The 20,308-nt window shown below is 38.2% G+C and overlaps 1 protein-coding gene across 1 annotated transcript in view; it reads right to left on the bottom strand.

The window, feature by feature from the left end:
• SLC35F4 (solute carrier family 35 member F4) overlaps positions 1-20,308 on the bottom strand; it is a 269,024-nt gene that overhangs the window by 25,748 nt on the left and 222,968 nt on the right. The window contains exons 2-3 of the mRNA XM_040226368.1: positions 5,726-5,911; positions 427-724 (exon numbers count right to left, since the gene is read on the bottom strand). Of these exons, the coding sequence (XP_040082302.1) occupies positions 427-724; positions 5,726-5,911 (484 nt within the window). The remainder of the gene's footprint in view (positions 1-426; positions 725-5,725; positions 5,912-20,308) is intronic.

Genomic DNA, 20,308 nt, shown 5'->3' with positions numbered 1-20,308 from the left:
CTTTCTGGGCTCGAGACCCTGGGTTGTTCTTTGAAAACATGATGAGAGAGAGATTGAGCTGGATTAAAATCTGGGTTCCATTATTTATAAATATGTGACCTTGGACAAGTCACTGAATCTCTCCAAACCTGTTATTCTTGTGCTAAAATAGGGATAATTAATACCACCTTAAAAGGTGGCTGTTACTACCAATGATAATTAGATAAGATCTGCAAAAGCACTAGCACAGTGCCTGGAATGTTGTAGACAATCATTTTGGAGGGAGGAGGGAGTTGATTCTGTTTCTTCATGTTCATATGTTCATTACTGACCTTAGATCCTGCCTCTCCACACTCCTCAACTCATCTTTCAAAGAGTCAAAATCATGCATATTTGCATGAAATTATTTCAAACCATCTCCTATTGGCCATTTAACATGAAACCTACCTGAATTTTTTCATTGGAGATTGTTTTTCTTGAGCAGTGGCCAGATGACCAGAATAATAGACTGGGAAAAACATAATGTTCCAGTTTGTTGAAAACCAAGTCATGAAAAATGGACAGTAGAAGTTCTTATAAGTAATTTTTACAATCTGTGTGGTTCCAACCCAAGATGATGACACTGACAAGATGATCAAAAGTCCCCAGACAGCCTTCAGAACCATGGACGTGCAGGATAGGCAGCGAGCCTTGATTCTGTTTTCTTGGCCGCTGTTCTCAGGATGAGTCTGTGCTCCATCATCCCCTGCAAACAGGAACGGAATACAAATGTGTGGAAATCAAGTTATAAAACAGAAATCAGAGACAGACAGAATCACCAGTGTTTTGTTTTCCCTACTACCATTTGAAGAGACAAATAACACTGGCTCATTTTCTGTCTGGAATCTCTGCTCTATAAGGTATACTGTGTATCTGGGACCCTTATCCAGGCCATGATGATGCTGATGAACTTGGTGGATGCTCTCTGTTCTCAGGGGAACCCTACCCACCTCCTTGTGAGAGCATTTCAGCTTCAAAGGCTTTGGCTTTGGCCACATGATGTGTCTAAACAAACGTGAACAGATGGTATGTTCACCATCTGTGATATGGTGTGCCACCTCTCAGCAGAAGCTTTAAGCGGCTTCACACGGTCCCACCACCTCTCTAGCTCTTTCTTTCTGCCAGTAGAATGGAAAATCTCAAATAGAAGCTGGTCTATGTGACCAGCTATGGAGAATGAGCAGGACCTATTCAGAACCCTGTATTCACCAACATAAAAAGTGAATGAGAAATAAATATTTATTGTTATTTCCCACTGAGTTTTTTTTTTTTAACTGCAGCAAAGATTACTAATAAATTGAAAAGGATGTGCCCCCAAACAGAGCAAGTCTAGATTGCACAAAGTCACCTCCTACCTCAGAACAAATTACTATTTAATATATTTCTGGGAGCACAGTGAGTTCTGCTTTATATTTTTACATTTACTAAGAAAATTTAGTAGCTTTCTTTTTTTCACATTGAAATAGCTGAAGTTCTCCAAAAGTGACAGTCGTAAAGGTCTTCTCCCTAAGAGTGAAAACAAGTTCAACACAATGAATTTATATACCTATCAGGACGTTAAATGAGAGCAGTGGTCATCCTGAGTCCCCAGATAGTAGAATCCGGGGAAAGGTAGACAGAATTGTCTTTAAGATTCCACGGTGTTTCCAGGGACCTCCTCTAAGCATAAGGTTTATCCTGGGCTTACGCAAGTGGTACAGCCCACAGCCTGTGAGTGATAGTAGATGGGTTTCTCACATTCCTCTTCAGAACCTGCCGGCTCTCTACTGAATGTTTTCACTGCTTAATGACCCACGTGTGACCGCTCTGCTGTGCAAAGGCTTTCATCCAGCTATTTATTTGGGGAAAGCAGATAGCAAGCCTTGAAAGCGAATTTTTCATTGGAGAGTATAAATCAAGCAGGATGAACAGGCAATTACTACATGACTTCCAAGTCTTATAAACAGAATTCTCAGAGCCTAGTCTCTGGAAGATGAAAACTAGTATTCTTTTATTTATTTATTCAACAAAGTCCTGTGGAGACTACCAGGAGCTATTTAAATAGGTCCCAGGGGTTCAAAAATGAAAGACTTGAGCTCATAATCTAGAGGAAGGTCAGGAAACACATCTAAAACAGTGGGAGAAGGGCCGAGTATGGTGATACAAGGCCGCATGGAGGCAGACAAGAAGCACTTGTTAAGATGAGGTGTGTAGTGACCAGGAGAAACTTCCGTGATGCAGTGACACTGAGATGAGACTGAAAGTACCCTCACCAGCATTCTTGGCTGTGTACAGACTAACTATACCTGATAACAGTCTTTAAATTCGCTATGCCCATGTGGTTTATAGAGAGAGTAGAGGGGAAAAAAACGAAAATGAATGAGAGGGCAGAACAAGAGCTCTTGTGTTGGAAGGCTGGGAAGGGGACACAAGCCTACCCAATTAAGTGGGTATTACCAGTCCCGTTTTACAGATGCAAAAACTGAGACTTGTATTAAAGGTTGTTCAAGGTTGAGCCCAAGTCAGTATGACTCCAGGGTCTAAACTTTTTATTCTGAATATTCATTTTGTCTAGGTTTCAGGCTTGAGCTCCCCATTTACGCATTGGAAGCTTCAGAAATGGTTTAGAGAAAAGTTTCCTGGCAGGAATGGCAGCCTTGCAAGAGGTTTAATAGAAGAGAAAGGTATACTACACTTTAGATCACACTATTCTAAGGGACTAGTTCATAAAGGAGAAATGATTCTACAGAGATTATTTGTGTCCCTTTGACATCTGCCTTTACTGTCACCTTTGAAGATGACATCTGTACCACTGTTAGAGCATATAGAGTACTTTTGATGACACCAGTAGTCACCTAAATCCTCCCATAGTATTGGCTCGTTCTTCTGTGAACTAGATTGAATTGTTGACAATTCTTTAATTTTTACTATCTGTAGATAGTAAGATTGTAGATAGAAAGATTGACTCTCTAGGGTTCTTTTATTTTTCTGATCATTTAAATGTGATTTTCTATAGTCCTGCTTAGATTTATTGTTTTGTATATACATCATTAAAATTGATTTACCAGTAATTCCATCTGTCTCTATGAACCTTGATTAGAGTTACACAGATTGATGGTAGAGGCCACTGGAATTTGGAAGCATGAGTGAAAGTCCTAGTCCTGCCACCAGAAGGCCCTGAGTATATATTTAATTCTGATCTTAGCGTCTCTGTCAAACACCAATAATACTTAGCTCATGGGATTCATTTTGAGGTTAAGTACCATAACATTCATGAGAGCATGGCGAGCTGCTCTTTAGATTCTTCTCCTTTTCTTTTTATTTTTGGTGTCTAGGAATATCCCCAAGTGTCTTCTGAATCATTGCAGAAAGAGTAAATTATGCCACATGTGGTCTTCAGTGGTAGTCTTTGAGATTTGTAATTAGTATATGATAGAAAGGGCAAATTTATTAACCATATTTAATTAACTGCAACATTCTGTTCTGCAGATAACTGGGATAATAAGAATATTACTGCAACTAATTAAAGCCAATTAAAACTTTCTGAAGATTTACAATGTCATTTTCTTCACTTTTTACAAAAGAGTTTTGGCCTTTGGGTCCATAGTTGCTGAGATTCCATTTTAAAATATTGTCATTTTTGGGGAAAAAAAATCTTTTCTCATAAAAACCTCTAATCAAATAAGTAGGATCCTAGAAGAGGCTTTCACACCTCCTCTATGCCTTCATTTACCTGGGTCCCCTGAATTATTTCTCTTCTGCTTATTTTTTAAAGCTAGTGTTCTCAAAGTTATGATGTTTTTGTTTTTCGATTTGTTTCCACTACCCACTTGTTTTGGATAGAGTTATTTTGTTGTTTCTGCTGGTGTCACTATTGACTTTAAGGATGCAAGAGATTTTAATATATTGTTGGCCAAGCTGAAGGAATAAATGGAGAAGGGGAGATTGAAAATGTAAGTGGAAGAGATTTGGAGAGGAGGTAATCATGGATGTAGGAGGAGTCAGCATCAGAATGGTAGCAAACACAGAAGTCAAAAGTGGTCCCTGCAATGATGACAGTGAAAGTCTCTCAGTCAGGTCTGACTTTTTGCGACCCTGTGGACTGTAGCCTGACGGCTCCCTCTGTCCATGTAATTCTCCAGGCAATGATACTGGAGTAAATAGCCGTTCCCTTCTCCAGGGGATCTTCCCAACCCAGGGATTGAACCCAGGTTTCCCGCATTGCAGGTGGATTCTTTACCATCTGAGCCACCAGGGAAGCCCCAGCAATGATGATAATTAGCAAATTAGCAAGCAAGAGAACAGAGACACTTTGAGGCAGGGAGGAAAGCATCTGTTAGCACACAATTGTTTGTCTTTTCAGGAAGGTAAAAGTGTGGTCATATGATGAGAGGAAGTGAATATGGACTTGAAGCTTGAGATTATCTCTGGGGAAGGCAGTATGATGTCCATCACCAAAATGTAACAGTATTGGGCCACAGCCTAGTGGACCCAGCTGCATTTATTTATTTATTTATTTTTTAGTGTTTTGTCTTATTTATTTCCACTTATGTCCAGATATTTTATTGTAATTTCCACTTTCAAACATTTATATAACTGTCTGTTTAAATCCTATGTGACTTGTTTTATTGTGATGTTTGTTTTACCGCAAGAGTCTAGAAACAAACCCACAGTATCTCTGAGATTTGTCTGTATACTGTACTTAACTATCTTTGCTTCTTTCCCACCCATTCTTCCTCAACTGCTACATTTTGGCTTGTGCCCCATGACTCTGTTGAAATTTCTCTTGCTAGATAATAATAAATAATCTCCTGTTTTTGAAGTTCAATGGATACTTTTTCACTACTTACTTTAGATGAAATAACAACCTCCTATATCACTGACCTCTCCTTTTCATTTTATTTTGCTGAGTCCTGTTCCTTGTTCTCTTCTGATCATTTTAGAGTTTTCCAGAGTTCTGTCTCTCTATTTAGCTCTCTCCTCTGTCCTTTTTCATCCTTTAAGGATTTTATGCGTACTCTTGCATTGCAGGCAGATTCTTTACCGTCTGAACCACTAGGGGAGTCCCATGCATGTTCCAGCTACGTTTTAAAATGATACATTCACTGGGAAACCCACAGATATAGTTAAGAGATTTATCTAGTGATTCCAGTAACCCAAGTATTCCAGGGGTTGGTAAGTGATCAGGCAGATGTGAGGAAAGGTTAAAGGTCTTGATTTAATAGTAAATGCTGATCAGGGAGGCAACTGAAGTGTCCTGAAGGAGGTATAAAATCTGGAAAACTAGAAGGGCTCCAAGGACTGGCAGTCCTAATAAAGATAAGAGCAGAGTCTGTGATTTTACTGGTGCTTTTATTCTTCTCAGAATGGGTATAGCTTGCTATTACTAAATCTCAGGACTGAGATAAAAGGTGCTAGCTTTTGCCATCTTGAAGATAAGAAAAATTGTTTCCTTATAAACTTACTTAGAAGTCATTGTTTAACCATGTGTTAAGCCCTCCAACTATAGGTTTTGGAATTACTTCTCTGCTACACTGTACAGTGGCATCATTAATGGATTGTAACTATACATTTCTCTTCTTCCTTCTCCTCCCACTTGATAAACTTTGCTCACATGTACTCAGAGTCAGTGTCACCTCTTTACATTCTGTGCCAATGCTGAGATCTTTCATTGCTGGCTAGAAGCTTACCACCTGTACTGTTACTTAAGAGGAGGTCACTCACATACCTGATCTGTTTTGCCTCTCAGCTCTGTGTCCACAAACTCCAGAGGATCCTCGACTCTGAAGTTCAAGAATAGGAGCAGAGGAATCTTCTGTGACAGAGAGAGGGGACAGTTGTCTGCTGATGCTACTGTGTGAACCGGGGCAGTTGGCTCCAGGTTTACATCGAGTAACTGATGATCTGGAGGTACCTGGGAAGAAAGAGATCAGTTTGAAAATTTCCTGGAGGAAAAACATATTTTAAATGTTGTGGCAGTAAAATATATGGAACATTCATTGAATTCATTTCTAATTTTACAAAAGGGGCTTCTAAGGAAAATGCTATGTTGGTAAAGTCTTTTCCCTAAGATAAAGGGTCTTTTTAGACAAATCCATTAACTAAATGAACACTAGAAAATGGTGTTTGGGTTGATTTAGCTGTTCTGAATTAGAACTGTTCTTAAAGTTGAATAGTTTACCTCAGGGAAAGCAAAATGGTGTTATTTCTTCTCCCTTTTCTTCCTGAGGTTGACTGTTGAATTCCTAACTGGTAAAACTGCCAACTAGCTCTCCTATTAAATCTTCTATACACTTTTCCAACAGTTTGATCACTAAAATCCAACTTCGTTGTATCTCCTCTGTTCTGGCTAGATTTATTCAATATGTTGAATAAAAGTAGTGAGAGTGGAATGCTTTCAACTTTTTTCACTGTTGAGAATGATGTTAGCTGTAGGTTTGTCATATATACCCTTTATTATGTTGAGATAAATTCACTCTATTCCCACTTTCTGGAGAGTTTTTAATGATGAATGGAAGTTGAATTTTGTCAGAAGTGTTTTCTGCATATGATTTTTATTCTTCAGTTTGTTAATGTGTATTGCATTGATTGCTTAGCAGATAATGAAAAGCCCTTGCATCTCTGGATTAATTCCATTTGATCATGGTATATTATCTTTTAATGTATCTTTGGATTTGGATTTGGTTTGCTAATATTTTGTTGAGGACTTTTGCATCTACATTTTTGCATCAGTGATATTGGCCTGAAGTTTTCTTTTTTGTCTGGTTTTGGTATCAGGGTGATGGTGGCACCATAGAATGAGTTTGAAGGTGTTCTTGCCGCTGCAATTTTTTTTGAATAATTTAAGAAAGATAGGTATTAATTATTCTCTAAATGTTGGGTATAATTCACCTGTGAAAGCCATTTGGTCCTGGACTTTTGTTTACTGGGAGTTTTTTTCTTTTTCTTTTCTTTATTACTGATTCAGTTTCATCACGATAATTAGTCTGTTTGTATTTTGTATGTCTTCCTGGTTCAGACTTGGAAAATAGTACATATTAGGAATTTCTCTAGGCTGTCAATTTTATTTGCATATAGTTGCCCTTAGGAGTCTCTTATGATCCTTTGTATTTCCATGGTGCTGGATGTAACTTCTTTTTCATTTCTGAAATTACTGATTTGGACCTTCTGTTTTTCATGATGAGTCTGGCTAAAGTTTTTTTTTTTTTAACCACCTGGGAAGTCCCATGTCTTAATGCAGGGCTCTAACGTATTAGACCTTAATCTGATGTACTTGTCCTTAATAACATTTTTAAATTAATTTTTATGTAGTTGCTTTACAATATTACATTTTCAAAGGAACTGCTCTTAGTTTTGTTGATCTTTTCTATTTTTTCTATTTCGTTTATTTTTTTTTCTGATCTTTATAATTTATTTCCTTCTACTAATGGGTTTGTTTGTTCTTTGCTTTCTAGCTCCATCTGGTCCAATGTGTCACTTCAGGCTGGTGTTTCCTTGTTAATTTTCTGTCTGAATGATCTGTCCATTGATGTAAGTGGGGTGTTCAAGTCCTCTATTAGTATTACATTACTGTTGATATCTCCATTTGTATCTGTTAATATTTGCTTTTATGTATTTAGGTGCTCCTATGTTGGGTGCATGTATATTTATAATTGCTGTATCTTCTTAGATTGATCCTTTGATCATTATGTAATGTCCTTTTTTTTTTGTCTTTTGTAACAATCTCTGTTTTAACTATTTTAAGTCTATTTTATCTGATGAAGTATTATGACCCTGGCTTTCTTTTGATTTCTATTAGCATGGAATACCTTTTTCTATTTCTCACTTTCAGTCTGTATGTGTCTTTGGATATGAAGTCTATTGTAGGTCTTGTTTTTATATCCCTTCAGCCTTTTTTGTTTTAGTAATTCTTTTAAAATTGAATTAAAGTTTATTTAAAACATTGTGCCAATCTGTGCTGTACAACAAACTGAGTTATACACATATGTACACTTTAAAAAAATAACCTAACTCTAAACCTAAAGCAACTAGAAAAGGAAGAAATGGAGAACCTCAGAGTTAGTAGAAGGAAAGAAATCTTAAAAATTAGGGCAGAAATAAATGCAAAAGAAACGAAAGAGACCATAGCAAAAATCAACAAAGCCAAAAGCTGGTTCTTTGAAAGGATAAATAAAATTGACAAACCATTAGCCAGACTCATCAAGAAACAAAGAGAGAAAAATCAAATCAATAAAATTAGAAGTGAAAATGGAGAGATCACAACAGACAACACAGAAATACAAAGGATCATAAGAGACTACTATCAGCAATTATATGCCAATAAAATGGACAATGTGGAAGAAATGGACAAATTCTTAGAAAAGTACAACTTTCCAAAACTGAACCAGGAAGAAATAGAAAATCTTAACAGACCCATCAGAAGCACGGAAATTGAAACTGTAATCAGAAATCTTCCAGCAAACAAAAGCCCAGGTCCAGACGGCTTCACAGCTGAATTCTACAAAAAATTTAGAGAAGAGCTAACACCCATCCTACTCAAACTCTTCCAGAAAATTGCAGAGGAAGGGAAACTTCCAAACTCATTCTATGAGGCCACCATCACCCTAATACCAAAACCTGATAAAGATGCCACCAAAAAAGAAAACTACAGGCCAATATCACTGATGAACATAGATGCAAAAATCCTTAACAAAATTCTAGCAATCAGAATCCAACAACAGATTAAAAAGATCAGACATCATGACCAAGTGGGCTTTATCCCAGGGATGCAAGGATTCTTCAATATCTGCAAATCAATCAATGTAATTCACCACATTAACAAATTGAAAAATAAAAGCCATATGATTATCTCAATAGATGCAGAGAAGGCCTTTGACAAAATTCAACATCCATTTATGATTAAAAAAAAAACTCTCTAGAAAGCAGGAATAGAAAGAACATACCTTAACATAATAAAAGCTATATATGACAAACCCACAGCAAACATTATCCTCAATGGTGAAAAATTGAAAGCATTTCCCCTAAAGTCAGGAACAAGACAAGGGTGCCCACTTTCACCACTACTATTCAACATAATTCTGGAAGTTTTGGCCACAGCAATCAGAGCAGAAAAAGAAATAAAAGGAATCCAAACTGGAAAAGAAGAAGTAAAACTCTCACTGTTTGCAGATGACATGATCCTCTACATAGAAAACCCTAAAGACTCCACCAGAAAATTACTAGAGCTAATCAATGAATATAGTAAAGTTGCAGGATATAAAATCAACACACAGAAATCCCTTGCATTCCTATACACTAATAATGAGAAAGAAAAAGAAATTAAGGAAACAATTCCATCCACCATTGCAACGAAAAGAATAAAATACTTAGGAATATATCTACCTAAAGAAACTAAAGACCTATATACAGAAAACTACAAAACACTGGTGAAAGAAATCAAAGAGGACACTAATAGATGGAGAAATATACCATGTTCATGGATCGGAAGAATCAATATAGTGAAAATGAGTATACTATCCAAAGCAATCTACAGATTCAATGCAATCCCTATCAAGCTACCAGCGGTATTTTTCATAGAGCTAGAACAAATAATTTCACAGTTTGTATGGAAATACAAAAAACCTCAAATAGCCAAAGCAATCCTGAGAAAGAAGAATGGAATGGGAGGAATCAACCTGCCTGACTTCAGGCTCTACTACAAAGCCACAGTCATCAAGACAGTATGGTACTGGCACAAAGACAGAAATATAGATCAATGGAATAAAATAGAAAGCCCAGAGATAAATCCACACACCTATGGGCACCTTATCTTTGACAAAGGAGGCAAGAATATACAATGGATTAAAGACAATCTCTTTAACAAGTGGTGCTGGGAAAACTGGTCAACCACTTGTAAAAGAATGAAACTAGATCACTTTCTAACACCATACACAAAAATAAACTCAAAATGGATTAAAGATCTAAATGTAAGACCAGAAACTATAAAACTCCTAGAGGAGAACATAGGCAAAACACTCTCCGACATAAATCACAGCAGGATCCTCTATGATCCACCTCCCAGAATTCTGGAAATAAAAGCAAAAATAAACAAATGGCATCTAATTAAAATTAAAAGCTTCTGCACAACAAAGGAAACTATAAGCAAGGTGAAAGGACAGCCTTCTGAATGGGAGAAAATAATAGCAAATGAAGCAACTGACAACTAATCTCAAAAATATACAAGCAACTTATGCAGCTCAATTCCAGAAAAATAAATGACCCAATCAAAAAATGGGCCAAAGAACTAAATAGACATTTCTCCAAAGAAGACATACAGATGGCTAACACATGAAAAAATGCTCAACATCACTCATTATCAGAGAAATGCAAATCAAGACCACAACGAGGTACCATTTCACACCAGTCAGGATGGCTGTGACCCAAAAGTCTACAAGCAATAAATGCTGGAGAGGGTGTGGAGAAACGGGAACCCTCTTACACTGTTGGTGGGAATGCAAACTAGCACAGCCACTATGGAGAACAGTGTGGAGATTCCTTAAAAAATTGCAAATAGAACTGCCTTATGACCCAGCAATCCCACTGCTGGGTATACACACCGAGGAAACCAGAATTGAGAGAGACACATGTACCCCAATGTTCACTGCAGCACTGTTTATAATAGCCAGGACATGGAAACAACCTAGATGTCCATCAGCAGATGAATGGATAAGAAAGCTGTGGTACATATACACAATGGAGTATTACTCAGCCATTAAAAAGAATACATTTGAATCCATTCTAATGAGGTGGATGAAATTGGAGCCTATTATACCGAGTGAAGTAAGCCAGAAAGAAAAACACCAATACAGTATACTAACACATATATATGGAATTTAGAAACATGGTAATGATAACCCTGTGAGACAGCAAAAGAGACACAGATGTATAGAATGGACTTTTGGACTCTGTGGGAGAGGGCGAGGGTGGGATGATTTGGGAGAATGGCATTGAAACATGTATACTATCATGTAGGAAACGAATCGCCAGTCCAGGTTCAATGCAGGATACAGGATGCTTGGGGCTGGTGCATGGGGATGATCCAGAGAGATGATATGGGGTGGGAGGTGGGAGGGGGGTTCAGGATTGGCAACTCACGTACACCCGTGGTGGATTCATGTCAATGTATGGCAAAACCAATACAGTATTGTAAAATAAAGTAAAAATAAAAATTAAAAATAAAAATGTTCTTTTCCATTATGGTTTATCCTAGGAGGCTGGGTATAGTTCCCTGTGCTATACAATAGGAACATATTTATCCATTCTAAATATAAGAGTTTGCATCTACCAGTTCCAAACTGCTAGTCCATCTCTCCCTCCACCCCTCCCCCTTGGCAACCACAGGTCTGATCTCCATGTCTGTGAGTCTGTTTCTGTCTTGTAGATAGGTTCACTTGTGCATGTTTTAGATTCTGCATATAAGTGGTATCATATGGTATTTATCTTTCTCTTACTTTACTTACTTTAGCATGATAATCTCTAGTCATATCTATATTGCTGCAAATGGCATTATCTTTTTTTTTTTTTTAATGGCTGAAGTAGTATTCCATTGTATATGTGTACCACTTCTCTATCCATTCATCTGCTGATGGACATTTAGGTTGTCTCCATGTTTTGGCTATTGTGAATAGTGCTGCTATGAACATAGCAGTGCATGTATCTTTTAAAATTAGTTTTCTCTGAATATATGCCCAGGAGTAGGATTTCTGGGTCATATAGTAGTTCTATTTTTAGTTTTCTGAGGAACCTCCACCGTTTTCTATGGTGGCTGCACCAACTTACATTCCCACCAACTGTGTAGGATGGTTCCGTTTTCTCAACACCCGATGACTTTTTAATGATGGCCATTCTTACTGGTGTGAGGCGGTACTTCATTTCACTTTTGATTTGCATTTCTCTAATACTTAGTAATGTCGAGCATCTTTTCACCTGCCTAAGGTCCATCTGTATACTGTCTTTGGAGAAATGTCTGTTAAGGTCTTCAGCCCATTTTTTGATTGGGTTGTTTGTTTTGTTGTTGTTGTTGAGTTGTATGAGCTGTTTGTATATTTTGAGGATTAAGTCCTTATCTGTCACATCATTTGTGATTATTTTCTCCCTTTCTGCAGGTTGTCTTTTTTTTTTAATGATTTTCTTTGCTGTGCAAACACTTGTAAGTTTGATTAGGTCCCATTTGTTTATTTTTGTATTTTTTTTTTCCTATTGCCTTGGGAGGCTGACCTAAGAAAACACTGGTTGGACTTATGTCAGAGAATGTTTTGCCTATGCTCTCTCCTAGGAGTTTTGAGGTGTCATATCTTATACTTAAGTTTTTAAGCTAGTTTCAGTTTATTTTTGTGTATGGTGTGAGGATGTGTTCTAACTTCATTGATTTACATGTAGCTGTCCAACTTTCCCAGCACCACTTGCTGAAGAGATTGTCATTTTCCCACTTTATATTTTTACCTCCTTTGCTGAAGAGTCATTGATCATAGGTGTGTGGATTTACTTCTGGCTTTTCTATTCTGTTCCATTGATCCATATGTATGTTTCTGTACCAATCTCACAGTTTTGATTACTGTAGCTTTGTAGTATGCTTTCATGGATCTATTAAGTTTTTGGAAAATCCCATGGACAGGGGAGCCTGGTGGGCTACAGTCCACAGGGTCACAAAGAGTAGGGTATGACTTAGTACACATCTACATAAATTTTTGGATTATTTGTTCTAGTTCTGTAAAAAATGTCATGTGTAATTTGATAGGGATTGTATAAAATCTCTAGATTGTTTTGGGTAGTATTGCTATTTTAGCCATATTAATTCTTCCAATCCAAGAGTATGAGATAGCTTTCCACTTCTTTGAATCCTCTTTAATTTCCTTTATTAATGCTTTATAGTTCTCAGCATATGTCTTTCACTTCCTCAGTTAGGTTTTTGGGGTTTTTCTTTTAGTGCAGTTTTAAGAGGAACTGTTTTTTTGTATTCTGCTACTTTGCTGAATTCATTTATTAGACCTATTATTATTATTGTTATTTTTTGTGGAGTCCTTAGGGTTTTCTAGGGGCTTCCCGGGTGGCTCAGATGGTAAAGAAACTTCTTTCAATGTGGGAGACCTGAGTTTGATCCCTGGGTTGGGAAGACCCCCTGTAGGAGGTCATGTCAACCCACTCCAGTATTCTTGCTTAGAGAATCCCATACAGAGGTATCTGGCAGGCTATAGTCCATGGGGTTGCAGAGTTGGACACAACTGAGTGACTTAGCACTAGGGTTTTCTATATATAGTATCAGGTCATCTGCATATAGTGACACTTTTCCCTCTTCCTTACAGTTTGGATACCTTTTGTTTTTCTTGTTTGACTGCTGTGGCTAGGACTTCCAATACTATGTTGAGTAGATGTGGTGAGAGTGGGCATCCTTGTCTTTAGTGTGAAGGCTTTCAGCTTTTCACTATTGAGTATCATGTTGGCTGTGGGTTTGTCATAAATAGCTTTTATTATGTTGAGATACGTCTCCTGTATATTCACTTTGGTAACAGTTTTTATTCTTTTTATCATGAATGGATGTTGAATTTTGTCAGATGCTTTTTCTGCATCTATTGAGATAATCATGTGGTTTTTAAATTTTCTTTTGTTAGTGTGGTGGATTACACTGATTGATTTGCATATGTTGGACCACCACTGTGGTGTATGATCTTTATTATGTGATTTTGGATTTGGTTTGTTAATATTTTGTTGAGAATTTTTGCATCTGTATTTATCAAAGATGTTGGCCTGTAATTTTCTTTCTTGGTGGTTATCTTTGTCTTGCTTTGTCTTGTTTTGGTATCAGGATGACGGTGGCTTTGTAGAATGTCTTTGGGAATGTTCTTTTCTTTTCAGTCTTTTGGAATTGTTTGAGAAGAATTGGTGTAAGTTCTTTATATGTTTGGTAAAATTTATCTATGAAGCCGTTAGACTTTTATTTGTAGGAAGTTTTTCTTTTTTTCTTTTTTTTTTTACTACAGATCTTGTTTCACTTCTAGTGGCCAGTTACACAAATCATCTATTTCTTCTTGATTCAATTTTGGAGTGCTGTAAGCTTCTAGAGAGTTGTCCATTTCTTCCAGGTTGTCAAATTTGTTGGCATATAATTATTCATAGAATTCTCTCTTTTTTTTTTTTTTTTTGTATTTTTGCACTATCAGTTGAGATTTTTCCTTTTTCATTTTTTATTTTATCTGGGTTCTTTCTCTTCTTGGTGAGCCTGGCCAGAGGTTTGTCAATTTTCTTTTTTTTGGTCAATTTTCTTAACCCTTTAAAATAACCAGCTCTTGGTTCTATTGCTTTTTTTTCTTCTTTCTACTTTTAATCCCTATTTTATTTATATCCTCCATATAGATTTAGATTTCATTTGTTCTTCTCTAATGATTTTAGGTGGTAGGTTGGTTATTTCAGATTTTTCCTGTTCTATGAGGAAGGCCTGTATTGCTATTAACTTCCCTCTAAGAATGGATTTTGCTGCATCTGGTGGATTTTGAATGGTTGTATTTTCATTGTCATGTGTCTCAAGGTATTTTTTAATTTCCATTTTGATTTCATTGACTCATTTATTTTTTTAGTACACGCTGTTTAGTCCCCATGTAATCAATTTTTTCTCATTTCTTTTCACTATGTCTTCTGATTAGAGCATTTAGTCTATTTACATTTAAAATAATTATTGATATGCCATTTTGTTAACTGTTTCTGGGTTGGTTTGGTAGGTCTTTTTTATTCCTTTTTTTGTTGTTGTTGTTGTTCTCTTATGATTTGATCATCTTTGGTGTTATGTTTGGATTCCTTATCTTTTTTATGTATGTATCACAGATTTTTGGTTTTAGGTTACTATGAGGTTTTTATATAGCAATCTACACCTATGAATGGTTGTTTTAAGTTGCTGATTCTTAATTTCAAATGCATTTCAACAACCCTGCATTTTACCCTTCTCCCCTTAAAATTACTGTAAATATAGATGATTTTACTACTTTTTTCTTTTAACCTTCTTACTAACTTTATGAGGGGATGATTTCCTACCTTTACTGTGCATTTGCCTCTATCGATGAGCTTTCTCCTTGTATGATTTTCATGCTTCTCATTGTGTCCTTTTTTGCTCAGAGAAGTTACTTTAACATTTCCTTGGAAGCTTGTTTGGTGGTGCTGAACTCTCTTAGCTTTTGCTTGTCTGTGAAGCTTTTGATCTCCCCATCAAATCTAAACAAGAGGAATATTCTTGCTGGGTAGAATATTCTTGGTTGTAGGTTTTTCCCTTTCATTACTTTAAGTATATTGTGTCACTCCCTTCTGGCTTAGAGTTTCTGCAGAAAAGTCAGCTGATAATCTTGTGAGTTCCCCTGTATGTAAAGTGTTGCTGTTCTCTTGAAACTTTTGATATTCTCTATCTTCAATTTTTGCCATTTTAATTACAATGTTTTGATGTGTTCCTCTTTGGGTTAATCCTGTATGGGACTCTCTGTACTTCCTGGATTTGGATGTCTGTTTCTTTTCCCAGGTTAGGAAGGTTTTCAGGTATTCTCTCTTCAATTATGTTCTCAGTCCTCCCGCTTCTCTTTGTGGGACCCGTATAATGCAAATATTAGTACATTTGATGTTGTCCCAGAGGGAATTATCCTTATTTCTTATTATTCCTTTTTCTGTTCAGCATCAGTGATTCCCACTACTCTATCTTCCAGCTCATGTTGTTCTATTCCTCTGAACCATTTAGTCTAATGTTGATCCCTTCTAGTGTATTATTTCATTTCAGTTATTGTATTCTTCATCTCTTTTATATTATTTTTATCTTCTAACTCATTAAAAACTTCCAACTTCTCATTCTATGCATCCATTATTCTCCCAATTTCTTTGATCCTGTTTATGATCACTACCTTGAACTCTCTCAGGTAGCATGTCTATCTCCACTTGGTTCTTCTGGAGTTTTATCTTGTTCCTTTATTTGGCATATGTTCTTCTATCACTTCATTTTACCTAACTTGCTATTTTTATGTATCTGGTAAGTTGGTTATATTTCCTGGTGAGACATCCTATGAGTCCCAACAGCACACTCCCCTCTTGTCACCAGAGCTATACACTTCAAATGTTCTGTGAGGGCTGTGTGGGTATTTCTGTTGTGGCAAGCAGATTATGTCAGTGGTCTGGTAGGTTTATTTGGCTGTGGTTGGGTTGGTTGCCAGGTCCTGCCTGGTGTAGAGGCTGCCAGCTGCTGGTTATGGGGTCTGATCATGAGGCAGCTGACTGCAGAAACCTGGAGGCCCTAGGCTAGTGCTATATTACTGAGGGGCAGAGTCAGGATCCAGGAGAACCTGGGGCTGTTGTCTACTTACTGGTGGATGAAGCCAGATCCTGGGGCTAGGGCCGACCTACTGGTGGACAGAGCCAGGTCCTGGGGCCTGCTTGCAGGGCCTAGGGGTCCCAGAGCAAATGTCGGATTGTTGACTGTGGGGGGCTGGTGTCTTGAAGCTTGTATTGGCCTACTAGTTGGGGGAGACCAGGCCCAGCCAGTTCCAGGTCAGGCCTAGTCCACAGATTGTGGTGGTGTTTTTTTTGTCTAGTGTCTGCCTGCTGGTGGGTAGAGTTGGATCTGAAACTAGGGCAGGCTCACTGATGGATGGGACCTGGGCCGGGGACTCTGACTGGAGGGTCCTGGGAGTCTTGGATCTATTGCCTGTGTACTGGTGTGAGGGGATAGGTCCTGGGTCTTCTGGTGGGCAAAGCCATGTCCAGAGGTGGCTGCAGACCCAGGGTTCTTAAGGCAACCTGTCTGCTGGTAGGTGGGGCTGTGTCAGTGTGCAGTTAACTGCTTGGCCTGAGGCATCCCAGTACTTGTGCCTGCAGACTGTTGGGCTACGGTGGGACTTTTCTGTGGTAATAAGCTATAAGAAAAATTCCAGGATAGTATTACCATGTCGTAGAAGGAGCTCCCCAAAATGGTTCAGGAGTCTATGTCCCCAGGGTGAACTGGAGTTATTTCCTACCTCTCCAGGAGTGGGTAGGTCTAACCCAGGCTACTACCAAATTACTGCTTCTACCCTGGGTAGACTTTGTGTGAGTCCCTTACAAGTCAGGTCTCTATTTCCATCCGCCTTCTGGAACTCCCAGAAGTAAGCCTGTGGCCTTCAAAGCCAAATTCTCCAGGGAGGGATTGTCTTCCCAGTGCTGGATCTCTGGGCTGTGGAGCCCAAAGTGGGATTCAGACCTCTCAATCCTTTGGGAGAATCTCTGCAGTTGTAATTGTTCTCCTGTTTGTGGATCACCCACCTGGGGGTATGGGATTTGACTTTATCACTACTCAGCCCCTCCTACTGTCTCATTATGATTACTTCTTTATATTTCTCATTGTAGAAGATCTTTTCTGGTAGGTTTGGGGTCTTTTTCATCGATGGCTGTCTGTAAATAATTGTGATTTTGGTGTGCCTGTGAGAGAAGAGCTCAAGGTCTTTCTATATCATCTTGTGACCAACAGTTTATGTTTCTAATTGAATGTTTCAAATTCAATGAAAAGAGGTTGTCTAAAATTCAGGAAACTCTCACTTACTGTGTCCTTCAAGACATGTGACATTTCAGATACTCTGAGACTAATTTTTAATTTATCTTTCAAGTATCTTGTATAATTTCTGTTTGCATGAGGTGTGCCTTCTCGTGTTTTCTTAGGTGAGTATCACGTTTCATTTTGTGATTACTCAGCAGTTATAGGTGGAAAGGAGGAAGTCCCAAAATGTGCTGAGTAGCAAGTTGAGATGGGGTTGAGATAAAAATATTGGCCATAGTTACTAAAAAGTTTGTGAATCACGTGTAACTAGCAAGTGTTGAATTTATAAACCAAATTAGTGATTTTTTTTTGCTTCCCCATTTTCACTGCACTGTTATGTCCTGGCTTCAGTACCTCCTGGTCCTTATGCAATATAGCTCAAACCTCATTGCCTGCTGCCTCCCACTTGCTGATTCGTGGAGGAGACCTGAAAATAGTTGAGCCACTGGACATATTTATTCCATTGTCCTAAAAAGGCAAATATAAACTAAGAGCCAGGCCCAGAGGCATGTTCAGAGCTTAGTCCATAAAACATTCATCTCCAGCCCTGGAAATGCAGATGCTGGCCCATGCTGTATGGTTTTGTACCATTCAATTAATATAAAGCCAGCCCCAACAAAAATAAATATTCAGAATGTCACCTGGGATGCAATCAAGGATCACAAATGAATAATTTATATTGTGTTTTATATGCCACAGTGAGTGCCTGGATATTGCAAAAACAGTTAATGAACAGTCTTCAGACTTTGACAGGTTTTGAGGATAAACTGCATTAGGAACAAAGGACTGGAAGTCCCATTAAGCACATTAGACGGTCCCTCTGCCCCTTGTAAAGACATCCGCTCACCTGAGCCATAATGTTTGGCCACCTTGTGCCATTTTTCATAATTGTCCAGGCATAAAAATATGATTTCTTCATCTGTACTGGTTAGACTCCACATGCTCCCCAAATCAATTTAACTCAACAAGTAGTTATTACGCACCTATTCTGAGGCAGATAGTTTGTCAGGTACAGGAGTTAGACAAATGACGGCATGGACCTCTCAACATAATATTAGAGCCAGGCATGTAACCAGTTAACTATAATGGGAACAGGAGAGCAGGAAGAAAGGGAGTGAGTGGTTTATTCAGCGGGAGTACGAAAGGTTCTATGGGAGGTTACATCAAAGTTGGCTGTGAAGGATGAGCAAGACTTGGCCAGGCAGAATTTTATGCTGAGTCAGAAAATTGTAGGAACAAACAGTGCTGGAAAATGCATGCTATGAAACTTAATGGTAAGATGCTCAACTCTAAGATGCTGAATTCTGAGTACAAAAGAGCACTGAAAATTCCATTCTTCTACTCTTGCCTATTACTTGAAAAGGAACTTTGGTCTAATTGAAATTCAGACAGAATATAGTGGTTATGAACACAGGGTGTTTAAATCCTGGGAGACATGGTAGGAATCTGGGTCCAGCCATGTGTAATTGCACAGTGTTGAGCCTGAAGAAGGCCATGCAATCTCTCTCAATCTCGATTTTCTCTCCTGTTCTATTCACATCTGAGGAGCATTGTATGGCTTAAATGGTCCATAGAAAATTCTGAAGAAATGCATATATCATAACTAATAATGACCAGGTAAACAGAAATAAACATTTGTACTACTTTATCAATCACAGTGTTTGACTTCATGAAATAGAAATACAAACTGAACGGGTTTAGCAAAAATGGGGAGTTTTCATAAAGCTTAGCAATCAAATGGTAGGATCACCAGAGATGTTCCTAATCCTTAGAAGCAGCTGGAACCCAAGGCATGGTGTAGCTGAACAGAGCACCCACATCTCTTTTTTAAAAAATTTATTTTTGATTGGAACATACTAGCTTTACAACGTTGTGTTGGTTTCTGCTATACAATGTTAATTGTCTATATTTTATACATATAACCCCTCCCTCTTGAGCCTCCTGCTCTATCCAAGCCCTCTAGGTTATCACAGAGGACCAAGCTGAGCTATACAACAGGTTCCCACTAGTTATCTATTTTACACATAATAGTGTATATATGTCAGTACTATTCTCTCAATTTATCCCACCCTCCTCTTCCTGCTCATGTCCACAAGTCCCTTCTTTACATCTGCATTTCCTACTGCTGAGTGCCAGTTTCATTTCTCTTCATGTGGCAGCCGCCTGTCTGTCTTTGCAGAAAATTTGGTTGTTCAAGGCCCCCAAGTTTCCAATCTTACAGCTTTAGCCTTGTTGGAGAAATATAGTTGTCCCCAGTCAAAAATCTTGAGGAAGAAACTTGTGTCTTTTGCTGATTCCTGGTCTAATGTCAGTGGTCAGAGAATACTGCAACCGGTGCAGCTCCCAGGAAAGTGTGGGTGGTGCTGGGCAGACAGTGCCTTGGGTTTCCACTTAGAAACTTGAAAAGGACGAAGAAGAACTACAGCTGCTTAGTAAAGCAGCTGCCCCCAGATGGAGGATAAGGTACAGGAGTCTCAGATAACTTGAAAAGCCAAGCTGATAGAAGTTAACTGGGTAAAGGTCTTTAGAAAGTAGGTGAGAGAGAAGCAAAATGTCAGGGTGAGTTTCTGTGTGACTGACTACAAGGTGACTTGGGACATAATGGATAGACCAGACTCACAGATATTATCAAACAGAGATCCTGCCATTGACTCTTATCTCCCTTCAGCACAAAACATCAATGAAATATTTGGTTCTACTAAAAACCGAGCTAGAGATCTTATCCTGAGATGCCCCAAACTA

This window comes from Oryx dammah, unplaced genomic scaffold, assembly GCF_014754425.2.
Source record: "Oryx dammah isolate SB20612 unplaced genomic scaffold, SCBI_Odam_1.1 HiC_scaffold_26, whole genome shotgun sequence".
Taxonomy (NCBI): domain Eukaryota; kingdom Metazoa; phylum Chordata; class Mammalia; order Artiodactyla; family Bovidae; genus Oryx; species Oryx dammah.
Note: the sequence above shows the minus strand (reverse complement) of the source record. Positions and strands in the feature narration are given on the sequence as shown.